Source organism: Dicentrarchus labrax, unplaced genomic scaffold (assembly GCF_905237075.1).
Source record: "Dicentrarchus labrax unplaced genomic scaffold, dlabrax2021, whole genome shotgun sequence".
Classification (NCBI taxonomy): domain Eukaryota; kingdom Metazoa; phylum Chordata; class Actinopteri; family Moronidae; genus Dicentrarchus; species Dicentrarchus labrax.
In genome coordinates this window covers 444-15,000 of record NW_026136704.1, presented here as the reverse complement: position 1 = coordinate 15,000, position 14,557 = coordinate 444, and the positions used below count along the sequence as shown (strand labels likewise).

The 14,557-nt window shown below is 42.7% G+C and overlaps 1 protein-coding gene across 4 annotated transcripts in view; it reads left to right on the top strand.

Moving 5' to 3' along the window:
• The window catches only part of LOC127362204 (uncharacterized), a 14,632-nt gene extending 372 nt beyond the window's left edge, over positions 1 to 14,260 (top strand). The window contains exons 1-5 of one of the 4 annotated variants that reach the window (XM_051397649.1): positions 1 to 2,342; positions 2,450 to 2,497; positions 3,519 to 3,568; positions 3,668 to 3,730; positions 4,813 to 14,260. The exon at positions 1 to 2,342 is cut by the window's left edge and continues 372 nt beyond it. In XM_051397649.1, the coding sequence (XP_051253609.1) occupies positions 4,858 to 13,728 (8,871 nt within the window). In that variant the 5' untranslated portion in view covers positions 1 to 2,342; positions 2,450 to 2,497; positions 3,519 to 3,568; positions 3,668 to 3,730; positions 4,813 to 4,857 and the 3' untranslated portion in view covers positions 13,729 to 14,260. Of the gene's footprint in view, positions 2,343 to 2,449; positions 3,569 to 3,667; positions 3,731 to 4,812 lie in introns of all 4 variants that reach the window. The other 3 variants (XM_051397647.1, XM_051397648.1, XM_051397646.1) reach the window with 3 other exon arrangements.
• Positions 14,261 to 14,557: the final 297 nt, after the last annotated feature.

The following is a 14,557-nucleotide window of genomic DNA, read 5'->3' as shown; positions in this document are numbered from 1 at the left end:
TGATCGCCCTGAGGCACCCGAGCCTCCTGACCGGAGAGAGAGCCTCCATACCGGAGGAGCTGAGGAGGAGACGGTGAGGCTGCAGAGCGGGGGTTAAACGGAGGATGAAGAAGAGGAGCTTTAAACTCTTCATCCCTGCAGTCATCGAGCAGATACCGGACTCCAACGTCACCATTCCCGGCTTCCAGACGGTTCGAGCCGACAGGGACACCACCGGGACCGGCATGAAGAAAGGAGGGGGACTGTCCGTGCTCATCAACAACAGCTGGTGTAACAACGGGCACTCTGTGTGGAAGAGAGTCTGCAGCCCGGACATCGTCCGTGTTATCTCCCACACTGTCTATATTCCTCACAGTGGTCTTCATCATCACCATCACTGTCTATATTCCTCACAGTGGTCTTCATCACCATCACTGTCTATATTCCTCACAGTGGTCTTCATCATCACCATCACTGTCTATATTCCTCACAGTGGTCTTCATCACCATCACTGTCTATATTCCTCACAGTGGTCTTCATCATCATCACTGTTTATATTCCTCACAGTGGTCTTCATCACCATCACTGTCTATATTCCTCACAGTGGTCTTCATCATCATCACTGTCTATATTCCTCACAGTGGTCTTCATCATCATCACTGTTTATATTCCTCACAGTGGTCTTCATCACCATCACTGTTTATATTCCTCACAGTGGTCTTCATCACCATCACTGTTTATATTCCTCACAGTGGTCTTCATCACCATCACTGTCTATATTCCTCACAGTGGTCTTCATCACCATCACTGTCTATATTCCTCACAGTGGTCTTCATCATCACCATCACTGTCTATATTCCTCACAGTGGTCTTCATCACCATCACTGTTTATATTCCTCACAGTGGTCTTCATCACCATCACTGTTTATATTCCTCACAGTGGTCTTCATCATCACCATCACTGTCTATATTCCTCACAGTGGTCTTCATCATCACCATCACTGTCTATATTCCTCACAGTGGTCTTCATCATCACTGTCTATATTCCTCACAGTGGTCTTCATCATCACTGTCTATATTCCTCACAGTGGTCTTCATCACCATCACTGTTTATATTCCTCACAGTGGTCTTCATCACCATCACTGTTTATATTCCTCACAGTGGTCTTCATCATCACCATCACTGTTTATATTCCTCACAGTGGTCTTCATCACCATCACTGTTTATATTCCTCACAGTGGTCTTCATCACCATCACTGTTTATATTCCTCACAGTGGTCTTCATCACCATCACTGTCTATATTCCTCACAGTGGTCTTCATCACCATCACTGTTTATATTCCTCACAGTGGTCTTCATCACCATCACTGTCTATATTCCTCACAGTGGTCTTCATCACCATCACTGTTTATATTTATGATGTCCTATTTATTCTCCTGTGCAGCACTTTGGTTGTTTTTAAAGTGCTTAACAAATAAAGTTGGATTGGATTGGATATGGAATCTGAATCTGAAGGGCACGTTGTCATGAGCTGTATCTTGTATATTTATTATTAGCTATGTGGTATGTGTATGCACCTTTATGTAATCTGGTGGAAGAACATATTAACATTTAAAACCGGATCATACCAAACAAATATCTGCTTGCGTGTCCCCGTGTATGTAAAGTGTGCTCCTTTTGGATGTGAAGGAAATGGCCACCCTAGTATAACTGTGCACAGTAGGTCATGTTTGTTTTGTTGAGCTTGTTGTTCTGTTTATTTGTGCTCAGTCTCAGTATGTACATTGAATACAACGTAAAACGTTTTATTGTCTAAAAACATTGCAACATGCTAAATCTTTTAGAAACGCTGTTGTAGTGAAATCAGTTATTTTAGGTCACAACAGTCCAAAAGACTGGTTCTATCTGTGTCTTACCGAATGGACGGAAACAGAGTCAGAACATTTAGAAGGAACAACCATAACAATGTGCATTTATAAAGGAAAACATCTGGAATATTCTTTCTTCCAGTTGTAAATAATAAATAAGCCGACGTTTGTTGGTTGTGTTGTTGTACTTTAGAAGGTTGGACAATTTATCGTGTTTTAAATGCAGATTAACATCAGAATGAGAAACATTCATGTGAAGACACAAACTACAATATGTAGTCAGAATGAACATTTCAAACAAAACCAGTTCTCAGTTGTGGCCACTGGAGGGAACTCTCTGTCCTTCCAGTGTGTGTGTGTGTGCGTGTGTGTGTGTGTGTGTGTGTGTGTGTGTGTGTGTGTGTGGGGTCATGTGATTTCAGAGAAGTCGACCATGAACGAGGAACTGGAGAAAGCATGACTGATGATGTACAGAGCGCTCGCTGCAGCAGCAGGTAAGAACACTTGTTGAATCTCAGTTAGAAACAAACAACAGGATTAAAGAAATAAGTTTTAATTATTTACAGTGTTTAATATGTTCATATGTTCATTTTAATCTGAGGAGTCTGGAACAAAGAGTTTTCATCTTTCATTCAGACATCCAATCCGGGTCAGATTAATCATTAAACATGAAACCTGATTAACGGTCACTTTGTCCACAATCCAATGAGACTAGACTTCAGATAAGTATCCCAGCATGCATTTCACTTTAACCAGTCACTAAATGACTTCCTGAGATTGTGACACGTGAGAGATCTTTTTTTTGTGACCAACTTTTTTTTACATTTCATTTTCCATTTCATTCATTTACAGACTCTGTATGTTAATGTGTGCACTGTATCTCTGTCGTTGGTCTGAGGGAGTAAACTGACTGTATGTTCTGTATATTTCATATTCTATTGATCAATAACAATAATGAACCCAAACAGTGAACACAGTCACTGCAGGAAGTTTGTTTAACACTATATATATATATATATATTTTTTTATTTTTAATTTTATTTTTAGGGTTAGGGTTTTTAATGTGTGTTTAATGTATGTTTAATGTATGTTTTGTATTTTGTATGCTACTGGATACTTGAATTTCCCTCGGGATAAATAAAGTATCTATCTATCTATAACCATACAGATAATGGTGATCAGAGTGTAATTCACTCTCTGTGGTCGAGTTATGGCCATTGTTACCTCACAGTTGCAGTTGAATTATTGTCTGGGTGAATTAGCTGACATTAACCAATAACGTTATTAGTCTCTCTACTTACCCACCTTATGGATTATATTGATGGTGAACTGACAGACTGTGGGCATATGTCGTGTTTCTAGAGTTACGTGTTTTTATGGAAATTTTTAAAATGGGACATTTCTGAAAGGGACTTTGGTGCACAGCCACAGCCCGTTCACCCTGCCAAGAGATACAGAAGTATCTGCTGCCGATTACAGTAGACGCAACAATCGAGCTGCAGGCCTCATAAAGCTGAGTTGATTAATGAGAGAAAGCAAGAGAGATTGAACTAATGTAAATTAAAAATGCATTCAGGGAAGACAAAGAGAAAATGTTAACAGTATACAATGTTTATTTTTGTCTCTATAATCGACCTCTTATTGTTCAGTGTACTATCTTCTGACTTTAGTAACACAAGACAGGAGGTTTGGACAGCAGCAGGCAGGAACCCTAACCCAGGTAAGTAATGACAACCAATGACAGATCTTCCAAGTGATAAACTAAAACTTTATAAAATAAGACTTTACAGTGTTGGGGTTTTTTGTTTTGTTTAAACAGATGCAATTCCAGATGTCTGTACATCATTGCTGTGTGAAGACGGGTGAAAAGAAGAAGTTGCAGGTGAGAAATAAATAACTTTCATTTTCATTTTTTTGGACCACTTTCATATGCAGTCCAAATCAGATTCAGGTCTGATTCTTTGCAATGTGAACAGCAATATCACAGTTTATGTGCCTTTTATGTGCCTCTATGTGTGTCACTTCAGTACGACGGATTATTAGGGCCATACTAAGAGAAAAAATTATAATTTTTTGGTGGAAATTATGAGAATAAAGTCATAATATTAGGTCTACGAGAATAAAGTCGTAACATTACGAGAATAAAGTCATAAATTGCGAGAATAAAGTCATAACTGTTTAACGACGAAATGATCAATACGTTAGTGTACCTGTTGACTGTACGGTAGGACTGAGACAAACAGCGGCTGCTGGGCTCAGGCTGAGGCTGCTGATTGGTTGAGCTGCTCACGTCAGAACTCTATCGAAGCTTTTTTTCTCATTAAAACAACTTTTTTTCTCGTATTATTACGACTTTATTCTCATAACATTACAACTTTATTCTCGTAATATTATGACTTTAATCTCGTAATCCCCCCCCCCACAAGAAAATCTTAGTCTGGCCCTAATACTCCGTCGTACTTCAGGGAGGGACATCTCCCACCATGCACTTATGGTGTCCCTATTAACTGAGCCTGCCAGACTGGGAGCTCCCAGTGAACAGCACCACCAGACTGTGATGAAGTTGTGTTTTTATACAGTAATCAGTGCAGTCCCGCCCCCAGAAACACTCAGAACACAAATGAATCTTCGCTCTGTGTCACTAAAAGTTGAAGCATGCATTATATTCTGTTTTAGGGGAAGAAACATTTATTGCATTTCAATATAAAAATACAAAGAAATGGATTTGATTGTTAATGTTTTGCCATACATAAACAGGGGTTCATTACAACTGGATGTAATCTTATAGAGTTAAAAAGTCCTTTTTCATGTTATCAAAGACGTTGTACTAACTGTACTATCTGAGCGGAGTCGTTTGTTGATTTAAAAGCAATCTTTTATTGATTGAAACTGTTGAATAATTGGCACCTTATTTTTTTGGGTTGGTTCATAAAGTCATTTAAATTTATGTTTTAAATCTTTCAGGAAAACACAAACATCACCACCTAACCGCTGAATAAATCATCAGAAATGGGGAACCACATAGAGCGACCAAGAGAAAGGAACATGGGCGACAGGCTGAGGTGCTGCAGGTGTGATAAAGTCCTGCGTCCATTACGTTCATTCTCAAATTTATGCCAAAAGACGATTTATGGGCGGAGAGTACACGAGTTCTTTAGAGGAGAATACTACAGACCGGTTACCAACTACAACTACGAGTGTGGATCCTGCTTTCATAGGTCATTCAGGGAGGAGGAAATTAGGAGAGAGGAGGAGAGGAGGAGAGAGGAGGAGAGGAGGAGAGAGGAGGAGAGGAGGCGAGAAGAGGAGGAGAGGAGGACAGAAGAGGAGCGACAGAGGAGAGAGGAAGAGAGGAGGCGAGAAGAGGAGCGACAGAGGAGAGCAGAGGAGAGGAGGAGAGAGGAGGAGATGAGGAGAGAGGAGGAGAGGAGGAGAGAGGAGGAGAGGAGGCGAGAAGAGGAGGAGAGGAGGACAGAGGAGGAGCGACAGAGGAGAGAGGAAGAGAGGAGGCGAGAAGAGGAGCGACAGAGGAGAGCAGAGGAGAGGAGGAGAGAAGAAGAGCGACAGAGGAGAGAGGAGGAGATGAGGAGAGATGAGGAGAGGAGGAGAAAAGAGGAGCAACAGAGGAGAGAGGAGGAGAGGAGGCGAGAAGAGGAGGAGAGGAAGAGAGAGGAGGAGCGACAGAGGAGAGAGGAGATGAGGAGAGAGGAGGAGAGGAGGAAGAGAAAAGAGGAGCAACAGAGGAGAGAGGAAGAGAGGAGGCGAGAAGAGGAGCGACAGAGGAGAGAGGAAGAGAGGAGGAGAGAGGAGGAGAGGAGGAGGAGAAAAGAGCAGCAACAGAGGAGAGAGGAAGAGAGGAGGAGAGAGGAGGAGCGACAGAGGAGAAGAGAAGAAAAGAGACAGAGGAGAAAGGAGGAGAGGAGGAGAGAAAAAGAGAGACAGATGAAAGAGGAGGAGATGAGAAGAAAAGAGGAAAGACTGAGGAGAGAGGAGGAGAGGAGGAGAGAAGAGGAGCGACAGAGGAGAAGAGAAGAAAAGAGACAGAGGAGAGAGGAGGAGAGGAGAAGAGAAAGGGAGACACAGATGAGAGAGAAGGAGCAGAAGAGAGAAGAGGAAAGACAGGGTAGGGAGGAGAGGCAGAGGAGAAGAGAAGAGGATCAACAGAAGAGAGAGGAGGAGAGGAGGAGAGAAGAGGAAAGACAGGGTAGGGAGGAGAGGCAGAGGAGAAGAGAAGAGCAGCGACAGAAGAGAGAGGAGGAGGAGAGGAGAGAGGCTGAAGAGAAGCAGAGAGAAGAAGAATTGAATCAAAGACTACAGGAATCAAACCAACGAGCCAAAGAGCAGCACGAGAAACAACTGAGCCACATTTCAGAGGAATGTGAGTCCAGGACAGATGTTCTAATCAGACATCAGGATGAGTTTGAGGATAACTGTGACTCAGACAGCGACAAGCTTCTACAAATCCTCTCTTTGAAATGCCAGTTCCCAGTTCCAGATCTCAGTCTCACTCAGCTGACAGATGATCAGCTGGGGAAGATCCTGTCAGTACTGGACCAGCTCCTGTTTGATGAATGGATCCGTGCTCCCCCGTCCATCAGCACTCTGCAGCACACTCAGGTCTTCATCACAGAGCTGTGTGTCCTGTCTCTGGACACATCCCAGGAAGTTTCACTACAAAACATCTCCAATGGTGTGCAGTCCCTGGTGGAGTCTATCAGCCAGTCAGCATCTAATGTTTCTGAGAGTTTCCTGCTGACTCAAGCCCTGTATCTCAACCTGATGCACTTTCTCAAGGATTATGGCAGCCCTGATACTGATGCAGTCCTCATAGCCAAACACTGGGCTGAAGATGAGCTTTCCACTGAGAACCTCTCTTTTATACAGTTCCTGAGCACCCTCACATCATCACTGCAGAGTGTCGTTGAAAGAGCCTCTGTGTTCATTTTGAAGATAGAGATCCAGTGCTTGAAGCTCCTCTTATCCACACTTACTCATCTGAATGGAAAGGAAGCCCACTCAGAGTCCACTCAGATGCTCCTCAGACTTGTGCAAACACACCAATGGACCCCAATGGAGGCATTAACCCTGCTCAGAGCCCTATCACAGAACTACGTTGACGATGTTTCAATAACTGAAGTCCTTACGATGGTACAAGTGCATGATTTATCCCCACAGTGGATGGATGAGTCTGGTAGCTCTCTCACTTTGGCTCTGGACGCTGGCCCTGAAAGATTCCATCAAGATTTCCAAAAGACTCTCAGAAAGACAGATGAGAGTAATCTAGTTGCGGCTCTAGAAGAAATAAAAATGTCATGGGATTTGGATGATTCAGTGATTGATATGATAAAAAACATCACCACTGGTGTCCTGCAATATTCAGAGAATGCACCAAAAGACGCCCCATTAATGAAAGATTCATTTGAATGTGTAACATTGGATGTAGACCACATACAGAAGTCTCTGTGCCAGCTCTGTAAAGCAGTGTTTGACACAAAAGGCTGGTGGCCCACAGTGAGGCAGATGCTGCGGTGGTGTGCGTTGGTGCTGACTCAGAAGAGTGGAGCTCTACAGCTGGTTGGTGTGGAAGAAGACCCGTGTGTCACAGCCATGTTTGCAGCCACACGAGTGTGCATGGGAAACAAAGTGGACATCGTGCTGAGCTCTGACGTTCACTCAGAGGAGCGAACTGAGGACTGGTCTGACTTCTACAAGAACCTTGGAATTTCTCTCAACACAAACATGAAGAAAAGGAATGAATCACACAGGGATGTCTATGAAGCGGACATTGTGTACGGTACCATCAATGACTTTGTCTCTGATTACTTTCAATACGGCGCAGAGGTGATGGAGGCAGGGAACCCGCTGCTCAGTCGTGGATTTATCATTGAAGAACAAAGTCTCAGTTGTTCCTATAATCTGGAACTTTTAAGGTTCAAGGACAATGATTTCCTGGTGTTTGCTGCAGAAGTCCTGCAGAACCTCATGGGTAAATTTCACAGTGAAGATATGGAACTGAGACAGAGGTTTTTTAAGGCTCTTTTTCAGTTGCTGCACACCAACCTCAACAAAGACACAAACACTGACAATAAAATCATCACCATCTTGAAGACAATATCTGGACAGGGACTGCCTTCTAATGAGGTCTTCATTCTGACCTTCCTGGAGAATCTCCTTAAAGTGGTCACTGAAGAAACAGAAAGTGAGAAAAACAAGACATCTCCTGCAGGCAGATGGTGTCTGGAGATATTATTTGCCTGTGCTGAGAATTTCCAAGCATCAACTACTACAAAAGAACTCTTCCAGATAGTTTTGAATCTTGACAAACAAAGACTGTGGTCACCAGTAGAGACCTTAATTCTCCTTGTCACATTAACTGACCACCATAACGATAAAGACTGTATCGCCATCTTGAAGATTTTACATTTATTGGAAACATATCAGGTTTCTTCCAAGTGGACAGATAAGAACAACAAATCTCTCCTTAAGCTCCTGGATTCATATAGAACTAAAACTCTGATCAAGCATTTACGAAAGAGCCTTAGAGATGAGAAAGAAAAGGGCATTGAGATTCTTGTTGATGAAATACGGCAGATGAAAGACATTGATGAACAAACACTGAGTAAATCATACAGTGTAGTAACTCATGTAACAAACCTGATCAAAACCGGTGAAATCAAAAAGCACACAGATGTACAGCGAGCTAGGAGTTTGAGTCACAGCACAGACCCAGAAGACCTTCAGGAAGTCCTGGCAGTCTTATGCAATGCTGTACACCTGCACAGGGCTGAAGGGAAGTGGTGGCCCAGAGCCACTCAGATGATAAGCTGGTGCCTCTTGACCTTGTCTGACTCTGGGAAGCTCCTGGAAATGGGCACTGGAGAAGGAAAGTCTTGTGTCATAGCAATGTTTGCAGTGCTGCATGTGCTTAGGGGTGAAAAGGTAGACGTGGTGTCCAGCTCTTCTGTGTTATGTCAAAGAGATGCAGAAGAATGGACCAACTTCTACAAGTACTTTGACATATCAGCTGACACAAACACAAACAAAAGTAAAGATAGTGATCGAAAAGAATGCTACCAGAAGAACGTGGTCTATGGAACTATTGAGGCCTTCGCTGCAGATCATCTTCGCCAGATATTTGAGATGAAGGATGTCAGGCCTGATCGCAACTATCAGTGCATCTTAATCGATGAAGTGGACTCACTGCTGCTGGATCAGGGAGTGCAACTGACCTACCTGTCCAGCCCCATGGTCTCAATGCAGCACCTGAATGTTATTCTGGCCATGATCTGGGGCCACGTCAGCCAGTATGGCTTCCTGTCCACAGGACGCCAGACATTTGTTCAGGGTCCTCCTGCTTCATTTTTCAAGGCCATCTTTGACTCAATAGACACAGAAGAAACAAAAATTAATGATCCAATGGAAATTTTACATTTAGCTGAAAAATGCAACAAGGTGCCAAAAGGATTTACAGAGGACTTCTACCAAAGTAAAAAGGATGAACTTCTGATGAAACTGAAAACTGTGAGTCAGGATGCTGTGGTGGATTTTTTCCAAGAATTTGAGCAGTATGTCCCCCACGGTTTTACTGTTTATACTTTGGATGATAAGGGATTACTCAGTCTTAGAAAGTGCAGCCCATACAACAACCAGGACATTCAAGAACTCACATTTCTTGTCCTGGAGGAAGGCCTGTGCTGTCCTCTCTATGATTCAGAAGAAATTCTCATCAAGTCCATTGCAGAATTAATCTCAGAGAGACTTCAGTACACCCCATGTACAAACAATAAAGACAAAATTAGCATTCCTGGTTTCTTGAAGAATCTGGTGGAGAAGAAAGTGTCAGTGTGGGTTCAGAATGCCTTTCTGGCAATGCAACTGACGGAGGGACGGGAATATGTTGTTGAAAACGACAATGTCTGTCCTGTGGATTTCAGATCCACTGGCATTGTGGAGCTGAATAAGAAATGGGGTGATGGTCTGCAGCAGTTTGTTGAAATTAAACACCAAATCAAACTGAGCACAATTTCAGTAGTGACAAACTACATTTCTAATGTCTCCTTTTTTGAAAAGTATAATGGGAAGATATACGGAACAACTGGGACACTTGGCAGAAAAACAGACATTCTGTTTTTACAGGACCTATATCCAAATCTCTCTACCTGCAAAATGCCAGCATTCAACAAGAATAAGTTATTTGAGGTCAAAGGAGCTCTGAAGACCTCAGCTGAAGAGTGGAAATCTGAAATAAAACATGTGATTATGGCTCAGATTTCCCCAAATTCATACAGAGATGGAAGAGCAGCCCTGGTGATCTGTGAGACTATCAACAAAGCCAAAGAGATCTACGAAGAGCTGAAAAGCAGCATCCCAGGTGAAATCATTCTCTACTGCCGCAGTGACAATGAGAGTCTGACCAAAATAAATAAGGAACTGCTTCCTGGTGATGTCATTGTTGCAACAAACCTTGCCGGGCGTGGCACAGATATAAAAGTATCCAAACAGGTGAACAACAATGGAGGATTATTTGTGATCCTCTCCTTCATTTCTGAGAACACAAGAGTGGAACTTCAGGCTTTTGGTCGAACTGCACGTAAAGGTAAACCTGGATCTGCTCAGATAATCATGTCCACTGAATACCTGCAGCAGTCTTTCAGGACAGTGCCTTCTGTGGAGGAAGCTAAGAGCATGAGGGATAGACTTGCAACAGAAAAGACAAATCACATGATGAACGATGTCAATGAGTTGAGACTAAGGGAGGACCTGTTTTCAGAGTACTGCAAAACTCTTCAAGATATTCATGAGAACACAGATGGAGATGACAGAAGAGCTGTTGTTGCCACCATGAATGACTTCTGGGGGATTTGGCTGCAAATTAAATCAGAAGAAATTGAACAGTTGAAGAGAGAAGAATTGCAAAAGAGTTTGAAAGATGATTTGTCATGGGCAAAAAGTCAGTCTCAGAATAAGACTTCACCGTGTTCCAGCATTTATCACTACATCAAGTTTGGAAATATCGCACTGAGTGAAAACCAATGGGACATCAGCAGAAGGCTCTTTGAAAAAGCCATGAAACAAGATGAAAGTTGGGCAGCTATAGCTTTCTACAATCATGCATACTGCACTATAAAGGAGCAGAATAGTGATTACCTCACTCAGGCAAGAGATGATCTAAGGAAGGCACAGGAGTCTCTGAAGTGTCTTAGTGAAGAGTTAATGGTCTGTCTGCAGCTTGTAAAAATGTCCTCTGTTGACTCAGCCAACAGCAACTGCACCAGCCTTGAAAAACAGTTCACAACCAAGTGCACAATGTTAGGTTACATTGACAAAAACATTAGTGAGGCCCTCCAAAAGCTGGATGAAATAAACGAAAAAGGTCGAGATGCAGTGGCCAATAAATCAATAATTTTTGTCCTGGTGTCGAGTGCTGATGATGATGATCTCCGTGAGGGAGCCTACAACCTCTACAGTCAGGGTCTGAAATATGTATTTTCTGTGGAAGAGGAGCCTCGTTTCCCATGGGAAGCTCTTCTAGTGTTCGGCCTTGGAGTTTTACAGATTATTGGAGGAACATTGCTCACTGCATTTACGTTTGGTACATTTGCTCAAATCGGCATGGCACTCATCAGTGAAGGAATATCCGACTGCATCTATAGCATAGAGGCCATGGTGACAGGAGAATTCAGCTGGAAATCATGGGCTATACATAAAGCCATTTCTATTGGTGTGTCTCTCCTTGCGTTTGGAGTTGGAAAGTTGATTTCGAAGGGCTTCAAAGCTTGTAAAGTGTCCATTACAGGATTTGGCAAAGAGCTGAAGTTGATCCCAAAGTTTCTCTCCAACCAGGCTAAAGCTGGTTTAAGTGTTATGACAAAGACAATTATGAAGACTGCAGTACAACACACTGCTAAAATAATGGTTGAGGAAATCATTATGTATGGAATGGGGAAGGTAGAAAGTAAAATCCTGACAGAAATACTAGACAGCATCAGAAATGAGGTGAAAAAAAGAATTTATGACAACATGAAATCCAACTTGGAAAAAGAACCCTTGGCTACATCGGTAGATCTTGTTATCCTCTCACACATTGAGGATGAAAAGCAACTTCATGATCTCCTGAAGGACAAGAACAGAAAGCGTGAACTGCTGGGCATTTTCAGAGCATTAAGCAACACTGCAGTACAGCCCTTCTATGCAGACCTCAGCTGGCAGAACAAGCTTAGTTCATCCTTCTCCACAGTGATTAACAGGGCTAAAGCAGAGGCCAGAGGAAAAACACGTGGAATTCTGACAGCCATCCAACTTACCCACATGGGGGTGTTGGCAAGAGACGCCATAAATGCAGTGCTCAACCTCTCCAGCAAGTTTTTCTCAAACCTTCATGAACAGCTGAATTCATTTAAAAAAGAAAATGGTTTTTCAGAGAAAGTGAAAGTAAATGAGCTCTCTGATTCAGATACTGAGCCACTTAGAGAATTCAAGCAGGATTTAGCCGACACCATCAGTGATTTACTGGCTGATGCTTTGGTACAAGTGTTCCACCAGAAGTTCTCCAGTCATGTTGTTTCTCATGTTCAAAACAAAGTAAATGGCATCATTCGGAGTTATGTAAGAACAGGCTTAAAGAGTGAAAGAACAGAGGAAAAACTCAGAGCTGGACAGAACAACAGATACATTGCATACATGCCAGTAGTCCCAAATTCTGAACATGAACGTGCAGGAGAGAGAGGTGAACACTCACAGTCACATGCTGAAAAGATCAGAGACGCCACGACTGTGGGAACCATTCTCGATATCAGAGTCCTGGCAGAAACCACTGGCACTAAGGTTGTCATCCTAACAGAGGATAGCCAAGGAAGTCTTACCAAAATACAGGAGCTGAACCCTGGCACCGAACCCGGCAGTCAAACCGTGACATTGATCCACAGACCAAAGAGTGCCCAATACCCAGATGGCCATTATGATGTGTGCATCAATAATCAGACAGTGAACATAGTCAGCGAGGGAAAGGGCTGCCTGTTTCATGCTTGGGCACAAAGCATGAAACCAGAGGCCAGTGAAGAAGAGATCGCTCAGGAAGCATATGACCTCCGATCTGTGGTGGCCGACACTCTCCTGAGACACACAGGTCGATGGGAGCCTTTCGTTAAGCGCAAAGACTGGACTGAAGAGATCCGAGGAGGGGACTGGTACATGCTACAGGGAGCTGCAAAAAAGCTCAAAAAGATAAAAGAAAGTGAAGCGCTACTTGATGAAATGGTTGGAACAATTGTACCATACAAAGACTGGATAAAACATACAAAACAAAATCCAGGAATTGGACAATTCATCAATGCAGATCACCAGCCAGCAGTGAGTTGTATGTTAGAAGCTAGAAAACTGAACCAGAACAGCAGATTAGCAGAAGCAATGCTTGAAGTAGCAACAGACTCTTCTCCTCTGGATAACAACCTGATTCCTGATGTGCACAAATATCACGGTGCTGGACTCCCTACTGTTCTTGTGCCTAAAGAATTACATCGTGAGTTTCCCAGTACAACATCTAAAGACTTTAGAAACTGTTTAGCTATCGCCATAAGCAAAGATGATGTTGTGGGCACCTTCAAACTGATGATTATTGGCTCTATGCCGAGATCTGAGTTGGATGGCACCAAGAACTTCAACAACTTTCAGAATACCAAGATGAGTAAAACCAGACTTGCCAGTTTTGGGAATAGTTTTCAGCCACACAGTACAGAGATGGTAGAGGGATGGTCTAATAAGCTTCAACCCAAGGGAGTCATGACAGATACAGATCTTACCACCATTACTGAATGGATCAACCAGAAGGGCTACAATGATCAAAACGATCCACACAGGAAACAAGTCTCCAACCTCCTATAATGAAGAGGTTCATTATGTTCATCATGTTTGTAGTATTAGAATAGTTCAAAAAGGGAGGCGCATTGAGTAAACCCATATGTTTATAGAGCAGTTCTGCCCACTATGGCAGGAGGCCCATATTGGTGAGGGAGCAATGGACAATGGAGGGCAAGAATCAGTGTTGATTTCCTTATATTTTTAGGAACTTTTTATACAGTATCGGTATCATATCAAATTTAAAACCATTGGTATCACCCATCCCTCGTGCAAAGGTTTGAACGGTTGTGACATGTGGAAATGTAGTCCTGTCCATAAAGAATCATACTGTAAATATTGATGTTGTATGTAAAGACCTATCACTGGAACTAGTGATCGTTTTAACCTTTAACAAGTCTTAGATTGATCCAGTGAAACCACTCCTTGCCTTGACTCAAACCTGACGGCAGGATGCTGCTGTGGTTGTATGCATTACACTGTTAATACCTGTGTGTGAGGTTGTGCTGCGTGGCTTTGTTTGTATTGTTCTTAAATAATAAATGAACGTTCACACTGATATCGCTCTGAACTCAGTGGCTGATTCTTTCAAACACTATTACACTGATAAAATGTTTCTGCTCATTTTCAGTAAAACTTTAAAGCTATAAGAAAGTGGTGGAGACGGGCAGTGCCTGGTCGCCAGCGTTTGAATGGGGACACTTTGTCTTATGTCACATGATACAACAGAATTTAATACGTTCTCACAGGCTATGGACACAGAGAGTACGTGGTCAATGTGTGACCTATACAAGGGCTTTCTACTGTCAAAGGTTTACACATAATCCCCAATGAAAACAAATGCATGGCAGAATAA